Source organism: Cornus florida, unplaced genomic scaffold (assembly GCF_030987335.1).
Source record: "Cornus florida cultivar Cherokee Brave unplaced genomic scaffold, ASM3098733v1 CherokeeBrave_3.0.0_Hap2_Chr10, whole genome shotgun sequence".
In the NCBI taxonomy this organism is placed as follows: domain Eukaryota; kingdom Viridiplantae; phylum Streptophyta; class Magnoliopsida; order Cornales; family Cornaceae; genus Cornus; species Cornus florida.
In genome coordinates this window covers 105,784,275-105,803,934 of record NW_026775580.1, presented here as the reverse complement: position 1 = coordinate 105,803,934, position 19,660 = coordinate 105,784,275, and the positions used below count along the sequence as shown (strand labels likewise).

The 19,660-nt window shown below is 36.4% G+C and overlaps 3 protein-coding genes and 1 non-coding gene across 5 annotated transcripts; 1 reads left to right on the top strand and 3 right to left on the bottom strand.

Annotated features, from left to right (window-relative positions):
* Positions 1-2,898: 2,898 nt before the first annotated feature.
* On the bottom strand, positions 2,899-4,789 carry LOC132276723 (delta(8)-fatty-acid desaturase-like). The gene has a single exon (XM_059778297.1). It carries the CDS (start codon positions 4,479-4,481, stop codon positions 3,159-3,161), a length of 1,323 nt encoding a protein of 440 aa, XP_059634280.1. The 5' UTR covers positions 4,482-4,789; the 3' UTR covers positions 2,899-3,158.
* A 2,128-nt stretch (positions 4,790-6,917) lies between these two features.
* Positions 6,918-8,230, bottom strand: LOC132276725 (hevamine-A-like). The gene has a single exon (XM_059778300.1). The coding sequence runs from the start codon at positions 8,146-8,148 to the stop codon at positions 7,252-7,254; it is 897 nt and encodes a 298-aa protein (XP_059634283.1). The 5' UTR covers positions 8,149-8,230; the 3' UTR covers positions 6,918-7,251.
* A 416-nt stretch (positions 8,231-8,646) lies between these two features.
* On the bottom strand, positions 8,647-8,730 carry TRNAL-CAA (transfer RNA leucine (anticodon CAA)). The gene has a single exon. It is a non-coding gene; the product is annotated as a tRNA-Leu (tRNA).
* A 91-nt stretch (positions 8,731-8,821) lies between these two features.
* Positions 8,822-19,649, top strand: LOC132276724 (U11/U12 small nuclear ribonucleoprotein 59 kDa protein). Of its 2 annotated transcripts, none has more exons than XM_059778299.1 (9): positions 8,822-9,491; positions 9,593-9,938; positions 10,039-10,122; positions 11,262-11,327; positions 12,577-12,649; positions 13,985-14,373; positions 15,281-15,321; positions 18,456-18,576; positions 19,137-19,649. In XM_059778299.1, the coding sequence occupies exons 1-8, from the start codon at positions 9,340-9,342 to the stop codon at positions 18,532-18,534; spliced, it is 1,230 nt and encodes a 409-aa protein (XP_059634282.1). In that variant the 5' UTR covers positions 8,822-9,339; the 3' UTR covers positions 18,535-18,576; positions 19,137-19,649. The 2 variants fall into 2 exon arrangements, with proteins under 2 accessions (XP_059634282.1, XP_059634281.1); XM_059778298.1 differs by having other exon boundaries at positions 19,116-19,649.
* The last annotated feature ends 11 nt before the right edge of the window (positions 19,650-19,660 follow it).

Here is a 19,660-nt window from a genome sequence, read left to right as displayed (position 1 = left end):
CCCACCATCTAGCAAGCAATCTATGTCAAATGCCACAAACTCGGTGCTAAAAGGTAAATATGCCCAAGTAACGGAACCTAAATTCTTCAAAAACTATTACTAACAATTGCTCAAATCTGAAGCACGATTAATCATTCATTATATCCTAATAAATTAAGATAAGAATGCATTACCCTAAACCAATAACAAGTTATATGAAATAAATAGCTACTTGTATTGCAAGCGTGCATACAAATCAGATTGAAATCTACCTCATAAATCAGTGCACTTAATTATGAGTGAGAATCAAACAGAAAAGAGAGAGACTGTGACATCATTTTACTTCAAAAAAATGGAGATAATAAAGCAGACATAATAGCCTGAGGACCTGAAATCAACACCAGTTTGTCTCGCTCCTAAAAACCATTTGACAATGGTCAAAACTGTTCAAAAGACTCACTACCAAGTAAAACAAATTCAATTTATAGAAAATACAGCCAAACCAGTTTCTATAGCAAATTATACAAACTTCTTACTGCCAGTTAAATTTTTAAATTTTTTATTTTTAACTCTGCTTACAGAAAAATCGCACCTCATAAGTTACCAAATCAGAGTTCTGAATCATTAAACAGAGAGACGCATGAAGATGTTGTTAAGCAGTAAAATAACTCAATCTACTTTCCCCATCAAAAAACAGTCTGGCACAACTGAATCAATAGAACTTTTTTATTGGCGAAATTCTAGCTGTGCATTCGTTGTGTTTCTACTTCCCTTCCCTCACCCAACCCCTAAGGCCATAATGATGAAAAAGAAACATCGAACTGACGGTCCCTAAATCAATATCCACTGACAATTTGTGTCTTTTCATTTTTCTTTCCCCTTCTCTCTCTTTCGTGCTTGCTTTAGTTTACCTTTCTGCAATGTTTAATGGTCAAGGAAGCAACAAAATAAAATAAAAGCTTAAAATCTTACGAAAAAACAGACAAGTCACACTTATGTTTTTAAATCTTAAGAAGTCAATATTGATATAGGTATCTCCACCCCCTCTACAGAGGGGAGGGGAGGGGAGGTTTATGGTTCAAGTCTCTCTATTCTTGAGACAAAAAGAGCTCACAGAGTGCGTGAGCTGTTTTCCTAACCAAAACCGAAAAAGAAAAGGCCTCATAAGAATGATTATACTGTCAAATTGGACTGATGATCCCACCATATATGCTTTTAGGCAGTTTAAATTCAATAAGTGAACATTTTCATTATCATAAATCCCCAAAAGGACATTCACCGGCACATATAATGATAAAAAATGAACATGCAACTCTTTATTGGTTTCATTACTTCTGTTTTTTCCCCTGGCCATGTGAGAAACAGTACAATGTCATGATTTATCAACCAAAAAGCCCAAAAACAGACATCAACCTCATATTCATTCATCTAAAGTCATTTGATGAGTAAATTTCTAAATCAAAATTGTATTATAGACAAGGGTTCATGTAAGAAACATAAATATTAATTCCATTTAAGCTCTTAGGAACCAAAATACTATCTGCAGAGTGCACAATTTTCTGAGCCAGTAATTCCCAAACAATAATAGCAGCTATTAGTATAAAACAGAAAAACTATATCTCATTTTCACCATACAGAATTGAAAAACTATATCTCATTTTTGGTGCTTGATTGAGCACCAAAAAGAAAAAGATCACTGAAATTCAATTCAAGTGAGCAATAAGAAAAATTACAAGGTCACCACCAAAACCTTGGATGAATGGCATGCCCTCCACCTTCCCAAAGCGAAGGTTGAGGGTTCAAACCCCAGCGAGGGCACGAGGCTGTGAGTAAATTTACCCATGGGAAAAAAAAGTACACACTGTTTTGTTTTGGAATGGAAATTAAGAAAACAAGTCTGCCAGCTTTCTCTAGTTAGTAATGTTAACAGGTGTTGTTTTGGTGATGGATTTGTTTTGGTGATGGATTGGTGGAATCGTTGTTGGTATCAGAATGCAAATAAAGGCAACCTAACCAAAAATTGTCCCACCAGGGACTATGATTTAGTTAACATAGAATTTCTTCCAACATTCGGCAATTAACAGGCTTCCGTGATTGAACTTGGCCACTGTGATCCATATGGATGCACCAAGCTCTCATATAAAATTATGGCAAGCATAAGGAATCAAAGTAATGGTCTATGTTGGAGGAAGGGCTAGGAGTCACTCCCTTATCCTCTCACACACTGTTATGATAAAATGTACTATTGCTGGCGAATCAAACCAATGCTAGGATGAGCTTGCCAGATAGAGGCAAGAAGGTTTGCCTAATTGCATTTCTCCAATGCCTTTCTCAAAATTCTTGGATTGAAGGTGCGCCCTTAAGACAGGTCCTTTTGAGGTTACAGTTAGATTCTATACAACCCTCCTTATGATTTATCCCCCGGCAATGTAGATAATCTCATAAATCAATGGAGGCAATGAATTTCAACTATCCTGGGTACCAAAATTTACCTAGAACCACATGTTTACATGTATATAGATATAAAATATTAAAGTTTTAATTAGGGTTGACTCAGGTGGGTAAGTCAGTTGAGTGCAAACAATTCCTTGGAGGAGAGTTTGTGAGTACCAACTAGGAAAAAAAAAAAAGGGTTGTAATTAGCTTAATACATCATACAAAAATTCATTAACATATTAAAGGTGGACAGTTTGACATAGACGTCAGACCATCCCCCTTTTTTTATCTGACACGTCTCCTTTACTTTGAAGGGAACATTATACGATTTGCATTATTCAAAAACAGAACTTTCCATCAGGCAATAATGAAAAAGAGCATAATACTTTCTTCTTCTTTTCCAACAATGTATAAACAATTCTTGTTGAAACTATACAACAGAAATTTATATATAAAAGTAATACTTATATTCAACACGAATCCTCAACGAACCCATAATTAATTTCCATTGACAGCTTATGCCAAAGAAATGAAAAAAACATAATATCCCAATCATGTAATGAAATGAGAAGCAGAGTTTGTGAAATATAATACTAGAATTGAAAATAAAAAGCCACTATATGGAAAATACAATTTTCTTTCTAAGTGACTCAGTTGCAAAGAAACAAATTAAATCACCCATATAAAATCTGTAATTAAGCAAAAATACGACAGATAAAAATTTCACAAGCCTTATAAAGATCTCAACCGTGAGTGTTAACAGCTTCCCAAAGCAGATTCTGAGCCTGAAGGGCTGCAGTCCTGAGTGTCTTGATAGTCATCACATTGGCGTCGAAGAAGGACAGGCTCTTATAAGGCAAATTGTGCTTCTTGCATAGTTCCCTCACAAAAGGAGCAACATTCCTCAATTGGCACCGCGGCATCCGGGGGAACAGATGGTGCTCTATCTGAAATTGCAGCCCACCATGGAACCAATCCATCCAACTCGAGCACGAAATGTCAATTGTCCCTTGTGTCTGTATCTCAAACCAATCGCTCCCCTTAGGCGGTCCAACAAAGACATTGGCTGAAAAATGGTTCAAAGTGAATTGAACATGCTGAATTGCACACGCAGCAAAGCTCACCAACACAAACAACACCCTCTCCGTCCAATTGGGTAAGCACGAAACAAGGAGAGGAAACCAGGTCCAGAACACAAGAATCCCCGCTAAATTCAACCACCTATCGGGCACTTTTCTCTTCGAAAACAACAACAAGAATGTTTGGACGAAAAGATTAACCCGAGCTACGCACATTACAGGATAAAATGTCAAATGCTGCTTGCTCACTAGGAACTTACACAATGGATCAAATGTCAACTCCCTACCATAGAAACAAGATGTAATGGACTGAAAAAGCTTCGTAGAGACGCAAAGAAAGGGGAGGTGTTGCAAATCAGGATCATAATCAAGACTATTGCAAGCTAGATGATGGGCATTGTGAGTCCACTTCCACCAAGCAATACTGATCCCGGTTAGGCAATTCCCGGTTAGGATTTGTGTAATCCTGTTACATCGACGATTCGACATCATCACATAATGCCCAGAATCATGACCCAAGAAAGAAACTTGAATCCAAGCAAATCCCAACAATGCAGCACCACCCATATGAACCCAGAAACTATTGGAATACAAAACACCATAAACACATACGGAGAACAACAAAACAATCGCAATAAGGGCATAGATAACCCCATGTCCTTTTTTCTCAAACATACCCGATTTGACAAACTCAGAAGCGAGTCTTCGATAGTCCTTGGACAAATCTGAGACCTCAAAATCTTTTAAATAATACCCAGTAAATAATTTATCAAGGTATTGCCAAGCAGTACCTGGATGATAGGCAATGAACGCATCGGTGACGTCCTGGCCAGCCTGATTCAGGAGTGGGATATCCCCACCCGGGTGTTCCTTAGCCCAGTCCGTCACATCGTAAACCTTACCCTGGATAGAGATCCACAGATCACCAGGCTTGTTGTGCTGTTTGAGATCTTCGGCCGTAATGTACTTCTTCTGATCACAAGCCATTGGAGGAGGATAAAACCAGACCAGCGAAACAATCACCCCTGATAGATAAATGGGGTGTTTGGCTTGATTTTGAACTGCCCCAAAATCAGTTTTTTGGTTTTTCTTCCGATTTGTATGCGGATTTGAGTTGCTTTGTAATTCTGTTATATGTATATATGTCTCTGTATACGAGGAGAGGCTTGTATGTATTGAGAGGTTCGTGTTTGTAGCGACGCGTTCGGTGATTGGCCGTATAATGTGGGAGTTGATGAAGTTGGGAGACGTTGTAGAGAGACTACCATCACCTAAGGGTGACCCCTTATTACGTGAACCTAGATCCTGCCTAGCTGGAGTAGATATTCGGTGAAACTTGAGTAGATATTTAGTTGTTAGTGGACAAATTTTCACGTAGGTGGAACCTATGGAACGGCCTCATTCACTAATATCTTCTTCAGGAGAAGATATTCAATGGCATCGGACACATCACTAATTTTTTGGTTAATAAAATGCATTATTTTATAAAATTAAATACGCTTATTTCTTAAAATAACTTACAATTAATTACTATATTAATTTCGATTGGACGACACATACATATGATAGTGACACAGGAAATATCTACGGCCACCCAATAATTTCAGATCCCTCACGCAACGGTTACCTTACACGTGGCTCAGGCTACACCCTGTATCTTCGCGCTCCTCCTAAGACATGTATGTCTCAGTAATTGAAGGGGTCAATCTTGACATCATTTGCATGTGGGTCCCATAGTTGATGTAAATATGAGCGGCGGCGAATATTTGGGGATCCTACTCTTTTTAACTATTCTTGTACAATCGACAAACGTTAATTTTTGACAATAAATAGTTTTTGTTTATGAGTTAATTACGTACTAAATGTTGCTTATGAATTCAGATTATAACTAATTACGATTCTATTACGATTCAGAAAATCGTCTGTAGAATTCAGTTGTGACGTTAATACACTCAAAAATAAAATAAAATAAAATAAAATAGAAAGAAGACACTAATTAAAATTGAAAAAGAAATTGAATTTTAATTAAAATGGGATTACATTTTATGGTTATAAATAAATTGGAATTCATTTAAAGGAAAATACATTTTATTCCTTTTTATCCTTAATGGATATGTATGGGTATAAGTATATTTGCATAGGTAGCTACTTTAGACCAAACATATAAAATATGAGGAATAATTTTGGTACGTTAAAAATATGAGTAATAATTTCAGGACAAGAAGAAAAATGTAAAAAGATAGAGGAATAATTTTGGTAAGTTAAAAAATGAGTTACAATCATTTACCAAATCCCCTAAAATCCTTCCCGTTTTATCCACCTTATCTAAGATATAAAATTTCCCGTAAAATTTGGTCAAAGCCCAATTCTTATAAAATCCCATCCATTCCAAACATGTGAGATTCATTTCCACATCTAATTCTAGTAAAATCCTCCCATTCCAAAGAGTGTAAAAGTATGATTATTTTAACTAGGAAAAAAAATAAGGTAGGAATGGTTATTTCTTTTTAAATAAAAAAATTAATAGTTTTTAAGAAGTTTATATATATATACACACACACTTACAGAAATTTAAAATGGACAAATAAATCTATTTTTAATAAGAGAATTTTAAACATGGTACATGATTTTTCTCATCCCTCAAAAGGAAAAGTTTCTATACAATACATCCAACCCTTCTCACTAATTTTCTCTTTCTATTTATAGTGCTCTTTCAACATTACTCAACTATTTATATTTTTGGATAAATAGATAAGTGCTTATCCGTTACATTTGGCCTCTTTTTTTTTTTTACCCGTCTTTGGGTTGATGGGCCTTCTCCCTTCTTGGGCCGATCCAGCCTGTGTGAATAGATAATTTTGATTCGGCCTTACACTTATCTCTTGGGCCTATTCTTTTGTCTGGCCCACCTGCTTAATTAGGTGTGCTAAGTAGAATTGAAGAATGGATTGAGCCATGATGGCTTAAGTTTCTATTGTTAATACTTTTTAGGTTCTGGTAGCATGTTTATTATCGTTATTATGTAATGAACAATATGAATATAAATGCATTTAACCAAAGAAAGAATTTGTACAACAGATCTGGAGTTTCACAGCTACCATTCACACCTCAAAACGAATGAAATACTACATTGGAAACTGTCAACATACTCATTTAGTAATACTATAATTGGAGTCCATTTCCTGAATGTGCTCTAAGAGTTACTAGAGCTAACAATATCAATATATTATGTGCATATCTGTCACTCTCAATATATCCTTATGTGCATGTCTTTCACTTCTACCACGGGCCACTGGAAAAAATTATGCTTTTTAATTCACTATATATAGCAGATTATTGCTGTAAAATTCGTATCCCAGAATTACAACACTAGAAACTTTGACAAAAAGGCCCCAAATCACTCTGATCCAATAACATCCCAATTGTGTCAATATTCAAGTTTGTAAAAGTTCTCAGATTCTTGGTAATCCCAAGATGATGTTAAATTTCATTACCGTTCCCTATATTTCTGTGATCTCCATGTAGCAAGTCTGCTGAATATTTTTTATTTTATTTTATTTTTATCAGCTTGATGATTAGTGGTCATGAAATTTTGAAAAAAAAGAAGCATATGGCAAAAACAAGAAGACTTATTAATTTTTATGTCCTAATGTTATATGAGATAGTAATATAAGCAGAGAGTTTATATATGGAAGCTATAGAAATATAATCATGAGAAATTTATTCACAAGCACCCCATAGAGAGTGGTTTAGACTTTCAGACATCACTTTTGATAGAAGCACTATATTTAGTCTGATCATCATAGTACTTAGACCACAGCATCACACCACCATACTTGGCAGAACCCTTGATTGCTGGAAGCACTTGTGAAGTGAGATCAGGTACCGGGATGAAGCCACTTCCAGCTGCTTCAGGGGCTGCAGGTAGTCCCAGGAAGATCTTCGTGGCCGGGATATCTGAAGTCCACTGCTTCCAAGCATCTTCCAGGTTAGTAACATCACCCGAGCTGTACTGACAGGGAGGGTTGTTATAGAATTGTACCCAAACATTGTCAAAAAGGCCGGTCTTAAGGGCACCCCCAATCCAAGCATCAGGAAATGGGCACTGGGGAGCAGCAGTTAAGTACACCTTCTTCCCGCGCTTGCTGTATGCAGAAAGATACCTTGCAAGATCATCCCAGTGTTGGCTTGTCCCTCCTTCAATGTCAAAGTCAATTCCATCCAAGACAGCACTGCCAAGAGGGCGCGAAGAGGACTGTCCGCCCAAGAAGTTATTCCATAGGTAAGTTGCAACTTGTTTGGCATCCTCGGATGAGGTCAGAGAGTAACTCCCAGCCCCTCCTCCTATAGATAGGATCACTTTAATGCCTTTAGCTTGACAAGATTTTATGTCCGAGCTCAAGCCAGTGCACGCGTTACTGTATGGATCACAATGACCAGCAAGATTGATCATGGGGGTCTGACCATTGCCAAAAGTGGCTAGAAATGCTACGTTCACGAAGTCATAGTTCCCCGTGGCACACGTCTCAGCCAACGTGCCCTCGTTGCCATTCTGGCCCCAATAGATGGCGATTCCACCGGCATCAGAACTAGGAGCTAGTATTAGCATTAATAAGGAGAGGAATAACATTGATGTAGCACATTGAAATGCCATTCTGAGCTACTTTTGCTATATGTAATGTAGTTTCTGTGGTTAACTGTGCTGGAGTGGAATGCCTTTTATAGGAGAAGGATGTTTGTACTATGAGGACTAATGTTTTGTGCTTGTGCTTAAGAGGCCGTGGCTTAACAGCTACTTAGTCCCAAGAAATTGTTAGAATTTTTAACCATTAGTGTTGGCTTTGCGTAGGGGGTATGTTACTAGAAACGAAACAAAACTTCATATGACAATTTCTCCTTCTTTCATTCTGAATTTCTGCTATTAAAATTTCTTAAATCTGCGTATATTGCTTTCTTTATTTACTTTTTTTAGAAAAAAAAAAAAAAAAAGGTATACAGATAGAAGAGAGAGTTAAAAAATAAGAAGTAAATATATATATATATATTTAAATTTTTTGTATATTGCCTTCTTTATTTACTTTTAAAAAATAAATAAAGTTATACAGACAGAAGAGAGAGATAGTAAAAAAAAAAAAGGAAAAATGAAATAATATGTCAGAAGTGGGATTTGAACCCACGCTCTCTCACGAGAACCAGAACTTGAGTCTGGCGCCTTAGACCACTCGGCCATCCTGACTTTTGTTGAGTTACATATTTTCATTATCAACTAAAAACGTAATTTTTTTTTTTCCTGCTGCCTATTTCCCCTTCCTTTTTAGGGGGCACAAACCTCTTCCCGAGCAACTTTGGCGCCCCCAGCCTCTAACGACGCCCCTTTCCAAAAAATATTCCGCGGATCTGATCTATCTCTTTGATGATCTTCTGTTACAGGACAAATACTGAGCTCCGATAAACAAGAAACTTGAATAGCCAATAGTACATAATTAAGAAGCTGCAATCTCCCGGAAAACGAGAACCAATTATTCAGCCAAGTCCGCACCCTCCTACAGTCCTACTAGTGTTACGACTACCATCCCAAAGTCGACAGCATAAGGATAGCTAACAGCGTAGAGAAGAAAATAAGAGCTGAAGCGTCCAAAGGATCCTTCACATTGAAATCGCCCAACTCTACTGGTTCGTCTGCTTCGGTGTCTTGATTAGGGCTCGGATGCTAGAGGGAATCGAAAGACGCTATGGCAAACAGATATTGGGTTATATCTAGTTTATTTTAACTATTAATTGTACTGAAATTTACAGATTATATAGTCTTATTGAGGAACTACTCGGGAAGAATCCAGCAACTCCGATGAATCGCGCTCCATTTATGTCGACGGACGCTCGACCTTGGGCTCCAATGCTACCTCCTCATCCGCCTTTGTCCAGCACTTTTTGGGCTACCATTAATGTGCATGATCGCCTTCAAGAATTGCATTATACTATCGATATTGCAAAAGCAATGTGAGTAGCTATTTCTTTTAATTTTGAATTCCAAGTTAGCGAGATGTGTATTATAATTAGCAATGTTGGTTATAATTGATTAACTATTCCATACACTACAGGCAGAAAGAATTAGAGATGTTGATGATGATCAAAGATGATAAAAGGTCTATGGAGGAGGAAACAGATAATGTGTCTAATGAAACTTCGGTTTGTGGGTTTGCTAAATTTCTCAAAGAAAATAGGTTTAATTTGATGTCACGAGAGCCACTTTCATTGGAAGCTGCAAATGCCTTAATATCAAAATTACGAGCTCAGCTTGAGCCATTTAAAGTTGTCACAGATGAATTGAGTCCTTGGGAGGAAAAATCTGCACCAGTTAGATTAGCTAATAAAATACAGAAGTCCAAGAGAAACAAAATTTGGCGGAAAAGAAAGAGAAAACGTGTTGCAGAAATGCTTGCAAAGGTGGTGCTTACATTTTCAACCTGTATCTTCACTCCTTATTTACTTATGTTGAAGATTTTAATTTTTTTCTTTTCTTATTTAATATTTTAATGACCTTCAGGAGCGTGAGCAATTTGATCAAGTTGATCAAGAAGCTGATGAATGGAGGGCTAGAGAGATTGCCAAGGATATTGCAAAACACAAGGTACTAAAATCATTTAATTTGTTGTGTGTGACTATCGTTTCGTAATCTCTTGTTTATGGTTCCTTGACTTCTGGGAAATCCTATCTCATTTTAGGACTCGTTAAAATTTAGTATTTTTGCCTCTTGATTATTTATTATGCCATCAGTAAGTTAGGTTTCAGGTGGTTAAAATTCATGCTAGGTCATCTAGTTCGAATTCTAATATGTTTTACGGAGTAATTGTTTCAGTATCGATTTCTAAAACGATACTTTGCACTATGAGGCTTATGGTACCTTGCACCCTTTGCCCTTGTAACGTTTCTTTAGATCCTTTGAATAATGGTAGAATTGCCTTAATTTGCAAACATGAAGGAGATAGGGTTATTTTTGTTTTAAACATGATAAACATCCTTTTAGAAAACTTGAATAATTAAAGAAGATTCCTATTGTCAAACCTCAAGGAGTGGGTACAAGGCATTTTAGATAATGAGAATACTTTGAGAGAACATTCCACATGGGTTGAGGATTGTAAGTCCTTGGCTAGAAATAGAGGCTAGAGTATTCTCGTGGAATGTTTAATAGGTTTAATACATCAATAGGTTTAATACAATCTTCTTGTGGTAATTTCTGCACTTAATGGTCTATGTCCTAGGGTATTCTCAAGTCAAGAGGAAAGCAGATTAAAAGGAAACAAGGGGGCCTTTTTGGTTTAGTTTTTGGGAACACAGTTCTCAAGAACTCAAAAAACAAAAAATTGCTTTCAGAGAACTATAAAAGACTGCTCTCTGGAAAGCACTTTTTTTTTTCCCCAACCGTTTTTAAGGAACTGTCTACCAAACAACTTTTTGTACTGTTTTAATTACCGAAAAAAACATTTTGTACTTCTTTCTGACTTTCAATTTACTGAAAACAGATACTTTTTTTATTTATTTATCTAGGCTGACTTTTGTATGATGGTTTGCCATCCTAACTTGTCTGATTATTTGGATTTAAACAATGTTATCAGTGACATGAAATGATAAACATTTGTGACCCAAATTTTGTTCGTTTTCCTTGCTTTTGTTCATGATTTTGATTAAGCGAATTCAAATTTTCGTGTGCTGTTTTCATAGCTCATTTTTTTTGCTTTACTAACTAAGCGGTAAGCCATATGTGTGCAGGTAGAAAAGATGAAGGAAATCGCAAAGCATAAGGCAAAAGAGGAGAGAGAAAGATTAGAGTCTGAGGTGAGTTGGTAGAATGCACTTCACTACAATATAAACTGATTAACTCTCCTGTTATACATCTACAAGTTTTTAATCTATATGAATCTCGGTGAACGCTTGACATGATATAGTGTTGTCATAAACTAAATTTACTACATTTGCTCTTTTCAACTAAAGATAGCCCCAACTACTTATAATTGGCTATACGGGTCATTTCAGCATTCTTCTCTTACTGGCTGTAGCATTTCTTGAATAAACCTTCAACTAGAACTCTGTCACTCCTTACCTGCAGGTGGTGTTTGTTGCATGCGATCTTTATTTTCAATCCATTGTGTTTGGCCGTCGTTCTTTATCTGTATTGTATTATCTTTTCTAGGTACAACACACAAGTAGCTTGACAATTAGCGTAAAACTTTGTTATGATTCTTATGAACATGAATCCTATGACTACACGAATAGAGTGGAATGTAAACATAAGATTCAAGTAGCCGACCCAAGTAGTTGGGAAAAAGCCAAGCAGTTGGGAAAAGGCTTATTGTTGTTGCTGTACTATTTTTTCTAAGTATTATTAATCACTAGATACCTTATTTGTAAAAAGAATCGGCCATTTTTATGCCCCAGTGAGATTGTCTATTTCTTTCTATTTGCTTTTTCAAGGTTACTTTATATGTTATATAGGACCACTGGCAATAGTTTGCATTTTGAAAGAGTTATGACCATTTAAGTAGTAACAAGAATTTGGATGAGAGTGTTTGGAGTTAAGAATTGAGACTAAAGTGCCTTGACCTGTTTATTTGCGATATCAAACACCACAATTTTCATACGAGATAAGACTGCTAACCTAGAAAAACTACAGCTCTTACAACCCAAGAGGTTAGGTAACGCAAAATGAGACAACCAGAAAACAAGAAAGTTACAAGAAGTCAGCTTATAGAACTGATTGCTAAAGAATGCCAGAGGCAAATGGGTTAGTAGTCCAGCAGTGAGTTTAAGACCAGGTCAAACCCGAAAAGACCAAAGGCTGGGCTTCAGTAGTGTTCGACCCACACAGAGAAAACTCAACCTTTAAAACATATCTTTCCAGTTCACTTAACGGGTGGGTAACCAGTAGGACATATTGGAAGATTTGAATCCTATTATTATGGTCCTTTAGAAATGCTGAAATGTCCAGTCATTATATGCTGTTTCCGATGTTATTTTTTTTCCTGGCTTCTTTTTTGTCTTTTTACTTTTTGGTTGTCCAATCTAAAAAGGAGTTTCTAAATTTCAGCTTGAGCTGATATTGATGGTGGAAAAGTTGCAAGAATTACGCTCCATCAGAATCCAAAAATTGAAAAAACAAGGTGAGTGATTCGGTGCTCTTCTTCTTTTTTTTTCCTAAGCTTACTTGTACCCATTTTGACTTGTGGCTTGTTGTAACGGGCCGAGCGCTTCTCAGTCCGACCCAGAAGCTTAAGCTATTAGGTGGTGCTAACACCCAACCCATATATACCCAATCACTTCCCCATCCGGATTTGATGTGGGACAACACCCTCTTGTAACATTTTTCCCCACCCAAACTTGCAACACCCTTGTTGTGGTCGGGCCACCGTGATTGGGTTTGGCTCTGATACCAATTGTAAGGCCGGGTGCTTTGTGGTCCGACCCAAAAGCTTAAACTATTAGGTGGTGCTAACACCCAATCCATATATACCCAATCACTTCCCCATCTGGATCCGATGTGCAATAAGACCCCCTTGTAACGACTGTCTTGTTTGTTTTCATGTTTTCCAATCTGGCTTGTAAATTTGTAATAGTGCAGATTCTTTTCATGCCAAGTTACTTTTGGCAATGTTCAAACTTATATTTAGATCATATATCATAAGTTATTTTCTCCAGTGTTGGCTCAGATCCTTAGTTTCTACTTGTTACAATTTGACTTGAATACTCCTTGATAAATGAATAATGTACCAGGACAGGTACTGTAATGGAATTCACTGATGCCTTTGGTAGCATGGGGTTCACACCTTGGAATTAAAAACCATATAACTTCAAACTTTAAACTGATTTTTCCTCCTATTCCAATCCTAATGGACAGACTCCATTCTACCAAACAGAGAATGAGAATATTTATTTGTTTGTTTTTCATAAGCAGGTATTGTGTTGAGGATTACCAAAAGACATGTCAATCAGTACAAGATGATCACAGTGAGGGCATACTCTCACACTCCAAACAGAGCTTGAGAGTATTTTATTACACTTCGACATTTTGCATAAAAGATATCTAAAATGCTTGTATATTCAGACAAAATCTAATACAGAATAAATATTCTTGAAATTCAATGCTCAATTTGTAATTTGGAACTTACTAAAAGAAATAAATCTAACATGCTTATGCAACTGACTATAAGACCTAAGTTGCTCCTTGTGAGATAGTTTAAACTCCTCATAGATGGGTGTATGTGTGTTTATTTTGATAGGAACTCTTTTTTTGTTGCCATTATCAGAGAATGAGGCTTTAACATATTGATAATTTGGTGGAAATACGGAACACATCGACTTGCATCGTCTTTCACTTTCATATCGAGATAGTTACAGATGATGTTTATGTATTTGGTATTATATGTCAATGCACCAATTACAACACATATGACTCTCTCTTTAATTTCAAAATCATGCCTGGTTGTGAAATCATGCAGGGCATTTTTTCCCTGAGGAGGATGAAAAGTTTCTTGATAGAGTTCGAGCTGCCGTTGAGGAAGAGGAGCGCCAAGCAATGGCTGCAGCTGACACCGAGGCTGCTAAGGATGCTATTGCAACTGCTGAGGAATCTAGAAAAATCATTGAGCGTCATGTGCCTGAATTAAAAGATTTGAACAATAACAAAGTTGGAAATGAGGAAATTCATGACCAGACAATTGACAATGAAAGTAAAGGAGACTCTAGAACTGTCAATGACAAAGAAGCTGGAAAACAAGGATCAGAATTACATGGTTATGGCGGGGCATATAATTCGTTGGCAAGTTTACCAATTGAGTTTTATCACTATTATCATGGCAGCAATACAGATCTGGGCACTCTTATAGAGGTGATTTTGACCAGTACCTTATCAATTCTCTTATATCTTGCAGGGTACTGCTATTTCTTATTGGCCAATGAGCACTAGGGTGCAAAATTTGGTTGATACCGGGGGGAGGCTTTTGCTATTGACCCTGTAGTGATTAGCCCTAAGGATGGTAACGATCCTTGTTCCCTTTCATTGGATGTACCTGGGGGGCAATCAGGTAAGGTGGAAGGCTCCAAATCCACTTTATGCTCAGGTACCACCACAGCCTGCACTCGGGGGGGCAATATATGACCAATCAGCCATGAACTTATTAATCAAGGACAATTCGTATGATATGCCACCTAGTCGCATTTATAGATTAATCTTCCCTCTGTAAATCAGATAAATGTAGTAAGCCATAGGAGACTGCTTTAAGTTGTGCATCACCAAAATTGTTATTTTGTGAAAGTGCTCAAAAATCATCTGCGTCTAAAAAAATTTATTCGCACCAAGTATATTGACCGTCAAGCTTAGACAGGAAAAGACTTATATGCATGTACATAAATAACGATGAAGCAGGCTGAAGCATAAGGAAATACCGTCATGCGCTCTAGGATTATGCATGGCAGTTCGAGTCCGGTGCTGCTTTCTTGATGGGGGCGGCGACTCTATGCATGCATCTGACATGTTATAGTGGCAACTACTTAACCCCAAAAAATGTTTTAGTTGCTACCTTCTTTTCTTTTTTTTTGGCTGTGGTATCTATGTTCTGTTTATGCCCTGGCTTGACTGCATGTAGATGCACACATATAACATTAACCAGATACTTCTCCACATTTGGAACCTTTTGCTTATAAGCAATTTGATTGTCACAATTTTATGATCTTTATTCTGTTTCTGAATTCTAATGACTCCCAGTTGACCTAAGGAATTCCATTCTTACGTGCAGGTTAGAAGAACTTGGGATGCATTTATAAGACCAGGAGGAAGGTGAGGATACCTATTCATTCTTGCTAGAGGATGCTGTTTCTCTTATAATATGTTCTAGTTATGACATCACTGTTCTTTCATTTGGAACATGTGAATGTGTGGTGTGGGGTTAGAATTGGATTTGCTCGTCAGTTCACCTTGAAAGTGCTTTCATGGAATTGACAAAGAACATTGCTTTCTGGTGAAAACAATATATTTGCTTTCTTCCTTGAATCACTACCCTCAAATGTCCACTACTGCTGTCCCACCCCTGATATCACCAACTCACATACCTATTGCCACTCCACCACGAGCAACTAGATTGCCGTTGCCTTTACTACCAGATTCAACATTATTCCTGCAAAATGAAATTAATAAACATTTTTATGTTTATGCTACAACAAGAAGCAAAAGAATGGAAATTCTATAGGACAATCATTAGGCCTATATGGAGCAGTGTTGTGAATTAAAAGAAAAAAGTACAACGCATCTATTTAATTGAAATGATAATGTTAAGATGGATGATAGAAGTCGATAGTAGAGATAGAGTTAATAATCATTATGGAGGAACTTGGGTGACTATTAGTGATAAAATGAGATAAAGTAGAGATAGGCGGTATGGATATGTGCAACGTAGACCTGTAGATGCACTAATAAGAATAGGAAAATTAGCATGCATAAAAAGTAAGAGAGAGGCTGACCAAAAGTAACACGGGATGGAGTTACTATAAAGGATTTATAAATAAATAAATATAATAGTAGAAGTTGCTTGTAATAGAACAGAGTGAAAAAGAAAAATCATGTGGCCTACCCTGTTTCTAATGGGGATAAAGCGAGGATGATGATGATAAGATATTTGAATGTTGCCTTGATAAATTTGATTCGTAATTATCTGTTGTTTTATGTTATAATTATATATATACAGACTGACAACTTACTCTTTGTTACTTTTCTTAAATTCCTATTCTTTGAAATTGTTGACTGTACATGACTGCTTTACTTGGTAATGGAATTTGTAATAGAGTTTCATTGATTCTAGTGCTTGCTTTATTCTATCCTTGACAGACATTTTCTGCGTCACCAAAAAAGAGGCTCACGAGAATTTTTTTCCTATTGCTCCTTATAAATCTCATAGATAAGAAATTATACTAGAAAAAAGATGGGGAAAATTATTTCTACATGATTGAAATTGAATTTTATTGCACTTCATAAAGGTTTTTGTCTGAGTTTTTTTTTTTTTCCCTTAACTTTTACGGACTGGGAGTCTGTTTTATTCTCTGATCAACTTATACTTCTAAATAGGCCTAGCCTATCAATGGATTGACTTTTGATCCAAGCCGGTGAGGATCTGAATCCGATAATCTGTTAGATTAATAAACCGAATGTGTATTCTGGTCGATTCAAACCGTTAAACCAATTATAATCCAATCCGACATATGCTATAATATATAGTGTTTTCATATTATTAAAATTGCCTTCTCCTTGTTCTTTCCCCTTCTTCTACTCACTCTCTATTTTTTTCTCTCTTTATTGTTTTTATTTATTTAATGACGTCAAAAACTCAATTTCTCTTCCTTTCCCAAGCCATATTTTTTCTTCTCTCTTTTTTTCTAATTTTTGTTTGCCCATCTCTTGTGATGGTACATAGTTTAACAAAAATTGCCCCCCTTAACAGATTTGGGTTATCAGATCAGATATCCGATAAATAGTAAGTCAGATATAGATTCATTTGAAAACAATTCATCGGATTGATCAGATTGGGAAATTTCTTAATGGATTTGGATCGGATCAAGTCTCATGTGTTCTGTATCTGATCTGTCAACAGGTTTACTTAATAATTTTAAAGGTGAAGTCTATGAAACAGTTGATAGATCACTTTGATGTTAGCAGCTAGAAATGACATATTTATATAACAAACGTGGCCAGAATGGATGATGAGATTAATATATGAGAAGAAAAAATGATATTAGAAATAAATACATTCATGAGTGGGGGCCATTGTTTGATGCGTTGGTAAAATGTGAGAATGCGGGTTCGAATCCTGAAAATAACCACTTTGTGTAAATAATGCTGAATGTTTAGGTTTGTATTCAGTGTATTCCTCCCAGCACTCTCGATTAACAAGGACCACACTGGATAATGACCTTTATACATTCATGGGAGAAAAGTGAGTAGCATACTAGCATGATTTAATTATGTGCAAATAAGACCAATAATTGTACTTGTGAGGAAGATTGGCTTCGTCCATGTTGAGGGTAATGTTAGGTAAAGGGAAAAATTATAAATAATATGTTATAAGGAAAGATGCGATTGCTTGTGGAAAACCATGACCTTAAATATACTCCCTTTGTCCCATATGAGTAGTCCCTCTTTCCTTTTTGGGATGTCCCAAATTAGTTGTCCCACTTGAAAAGTCAAAGCAAAGTAAATGCTATGTTTCCAATATTACCCTTTAAGTTTTCAAAAAACTTATACATATTTAAGCTTAAAAGAACAACTTAGTTAGTAATTTTAAAAGGAACAATGCAATAATTGCATGTCCTCTTAAAAAGTTGTATGATACCAAAAAGGGACAACTAATATGGGGTGGAGGGAGTAGTCGAATAATGAAACAGGATTCATGCAAACTAAGTTGAGGGCCTACTAGTGGCACTGATATGAAATTGGATTACCCTTGTCTCCTCCTTGATTGACTAGTATTGAAAAAAGATTATGTAATCTATATTGAATGTGTACACATAAAATTGTTATATTCATTTGAAATGGTCAATCTAAAGTGAGTAGTAGCACTATAGCTTTAAAATTACTATCCCATCAAATAGGTCCCTGACCTTTGAAGCTTCTTGAGATCAAGGTAAGGATAACTAAGGAGGTCCGATGACTCTGATGAGAAACAATCAGTAATTGGAATTTCAGGGAGGGGCTCAGTTTCTTTTTTGTCGTATTCATATAAACTTTGGTCTGTGTGGCAAAGCAGTTCAGACAATACAATGACAACAGCTCTTCCTATGTATGCTTTGTAGAATCAGGCATTCTTTATCACGTTGAAGAATTTTATTGTGGTGCATGGAAAAATTCAGTTTTTGCTCCTGCTGCATCAAAAATTACTTTGTTGAATTATCCAGATTTTACTAATTATGTGGGATTTGGTGCAGCCGAATACCAGGTCACTGGGTTCAACCACCACCACCAGCAGATGAGACATGGGCATCCTACCTAGTGAAGCCTGAATGACTTCTCAAGTATCTGGACTACAGAATTTTTTAGTAGTGACAGGTATGTAGCAACAAAATGATGGTGCCTGGTATGCATGTTTTGAGAACTTTGCTTCAAATTGGAGTTACTTTTCCTCGTCTGATAGCATGATTTGTGTATCATGCTTGTAGGAACAAGCTTTTTATTTTTGGTTGAATGCACATGTGATCCCAGCTTCCCTGCTTTATTTTTATCGTTTTTGTCACTTGAGCGGGGTGGTGACAGATTTTTTTTGAAATATGCCTGAATTACATTATGCATTTTCAATTTTAAGAAATGGAATTGAGATTTTTATTTATCAAAAAAAAGAAGAAATGGAATTGAGATTTTCTTTTGCATACCAATTGCTACACATGCTAGTGTCAGGAAACATGTGCACCTATGCAATATTAAGACATGGAGTCCTTACCTGCCGCATATTTTTCTTATCTTGTCAAAGAGGGCAGTCAAAATCTTCCATTTTTTGGTGATCACAAGCATATAAATATTAACTTTGACATATATCACCTGACTCTTCTTACTCAAGAACTCAATTAAAACTCGTTTACTTATATTAATAGATTAATGCGGCACTCTGACAGCAAAAGTTCAATCCCGAGTATAATCGTGAATCAGTTGGTTCAGTCATAAGGCACAGACATACAAGGCAGAAGTTGCCATGACGAGAGGAGTGCACAAGTGCAGCAGAGGTATGTCTCAGTAACATTCGACTTTTGAAGGAACGCAAATGTCTACAGCAGCAGCCATAGATGGTCTGGCGTCGACTGCAGTCAACTTATGTGCGGTTTTATAAGGTGGTGTCTGGTTCTCAATTCAAATTTTAATCAGAACCCCTTCAATTAGAGGGACACTGAACGTTGCAACTCTCGCTGATTGTTGAGGTATAAGCATGCCCTGAAAGATGCGATGAAGAGTTCAAGTACACTAGTTGGAAAAATAGATTGTCATTTCAAATCATGCTTTGTTTTCATTAGAAATGCAAGGCCAAAATGTACTAAATGTGTAGCTGTTGCATGGTATGATGACCACCATTTATATATTTATTATTATTATTATTATTTTTTTGACACATTATTATTATTATTATTAATATTGTGGGTATTTT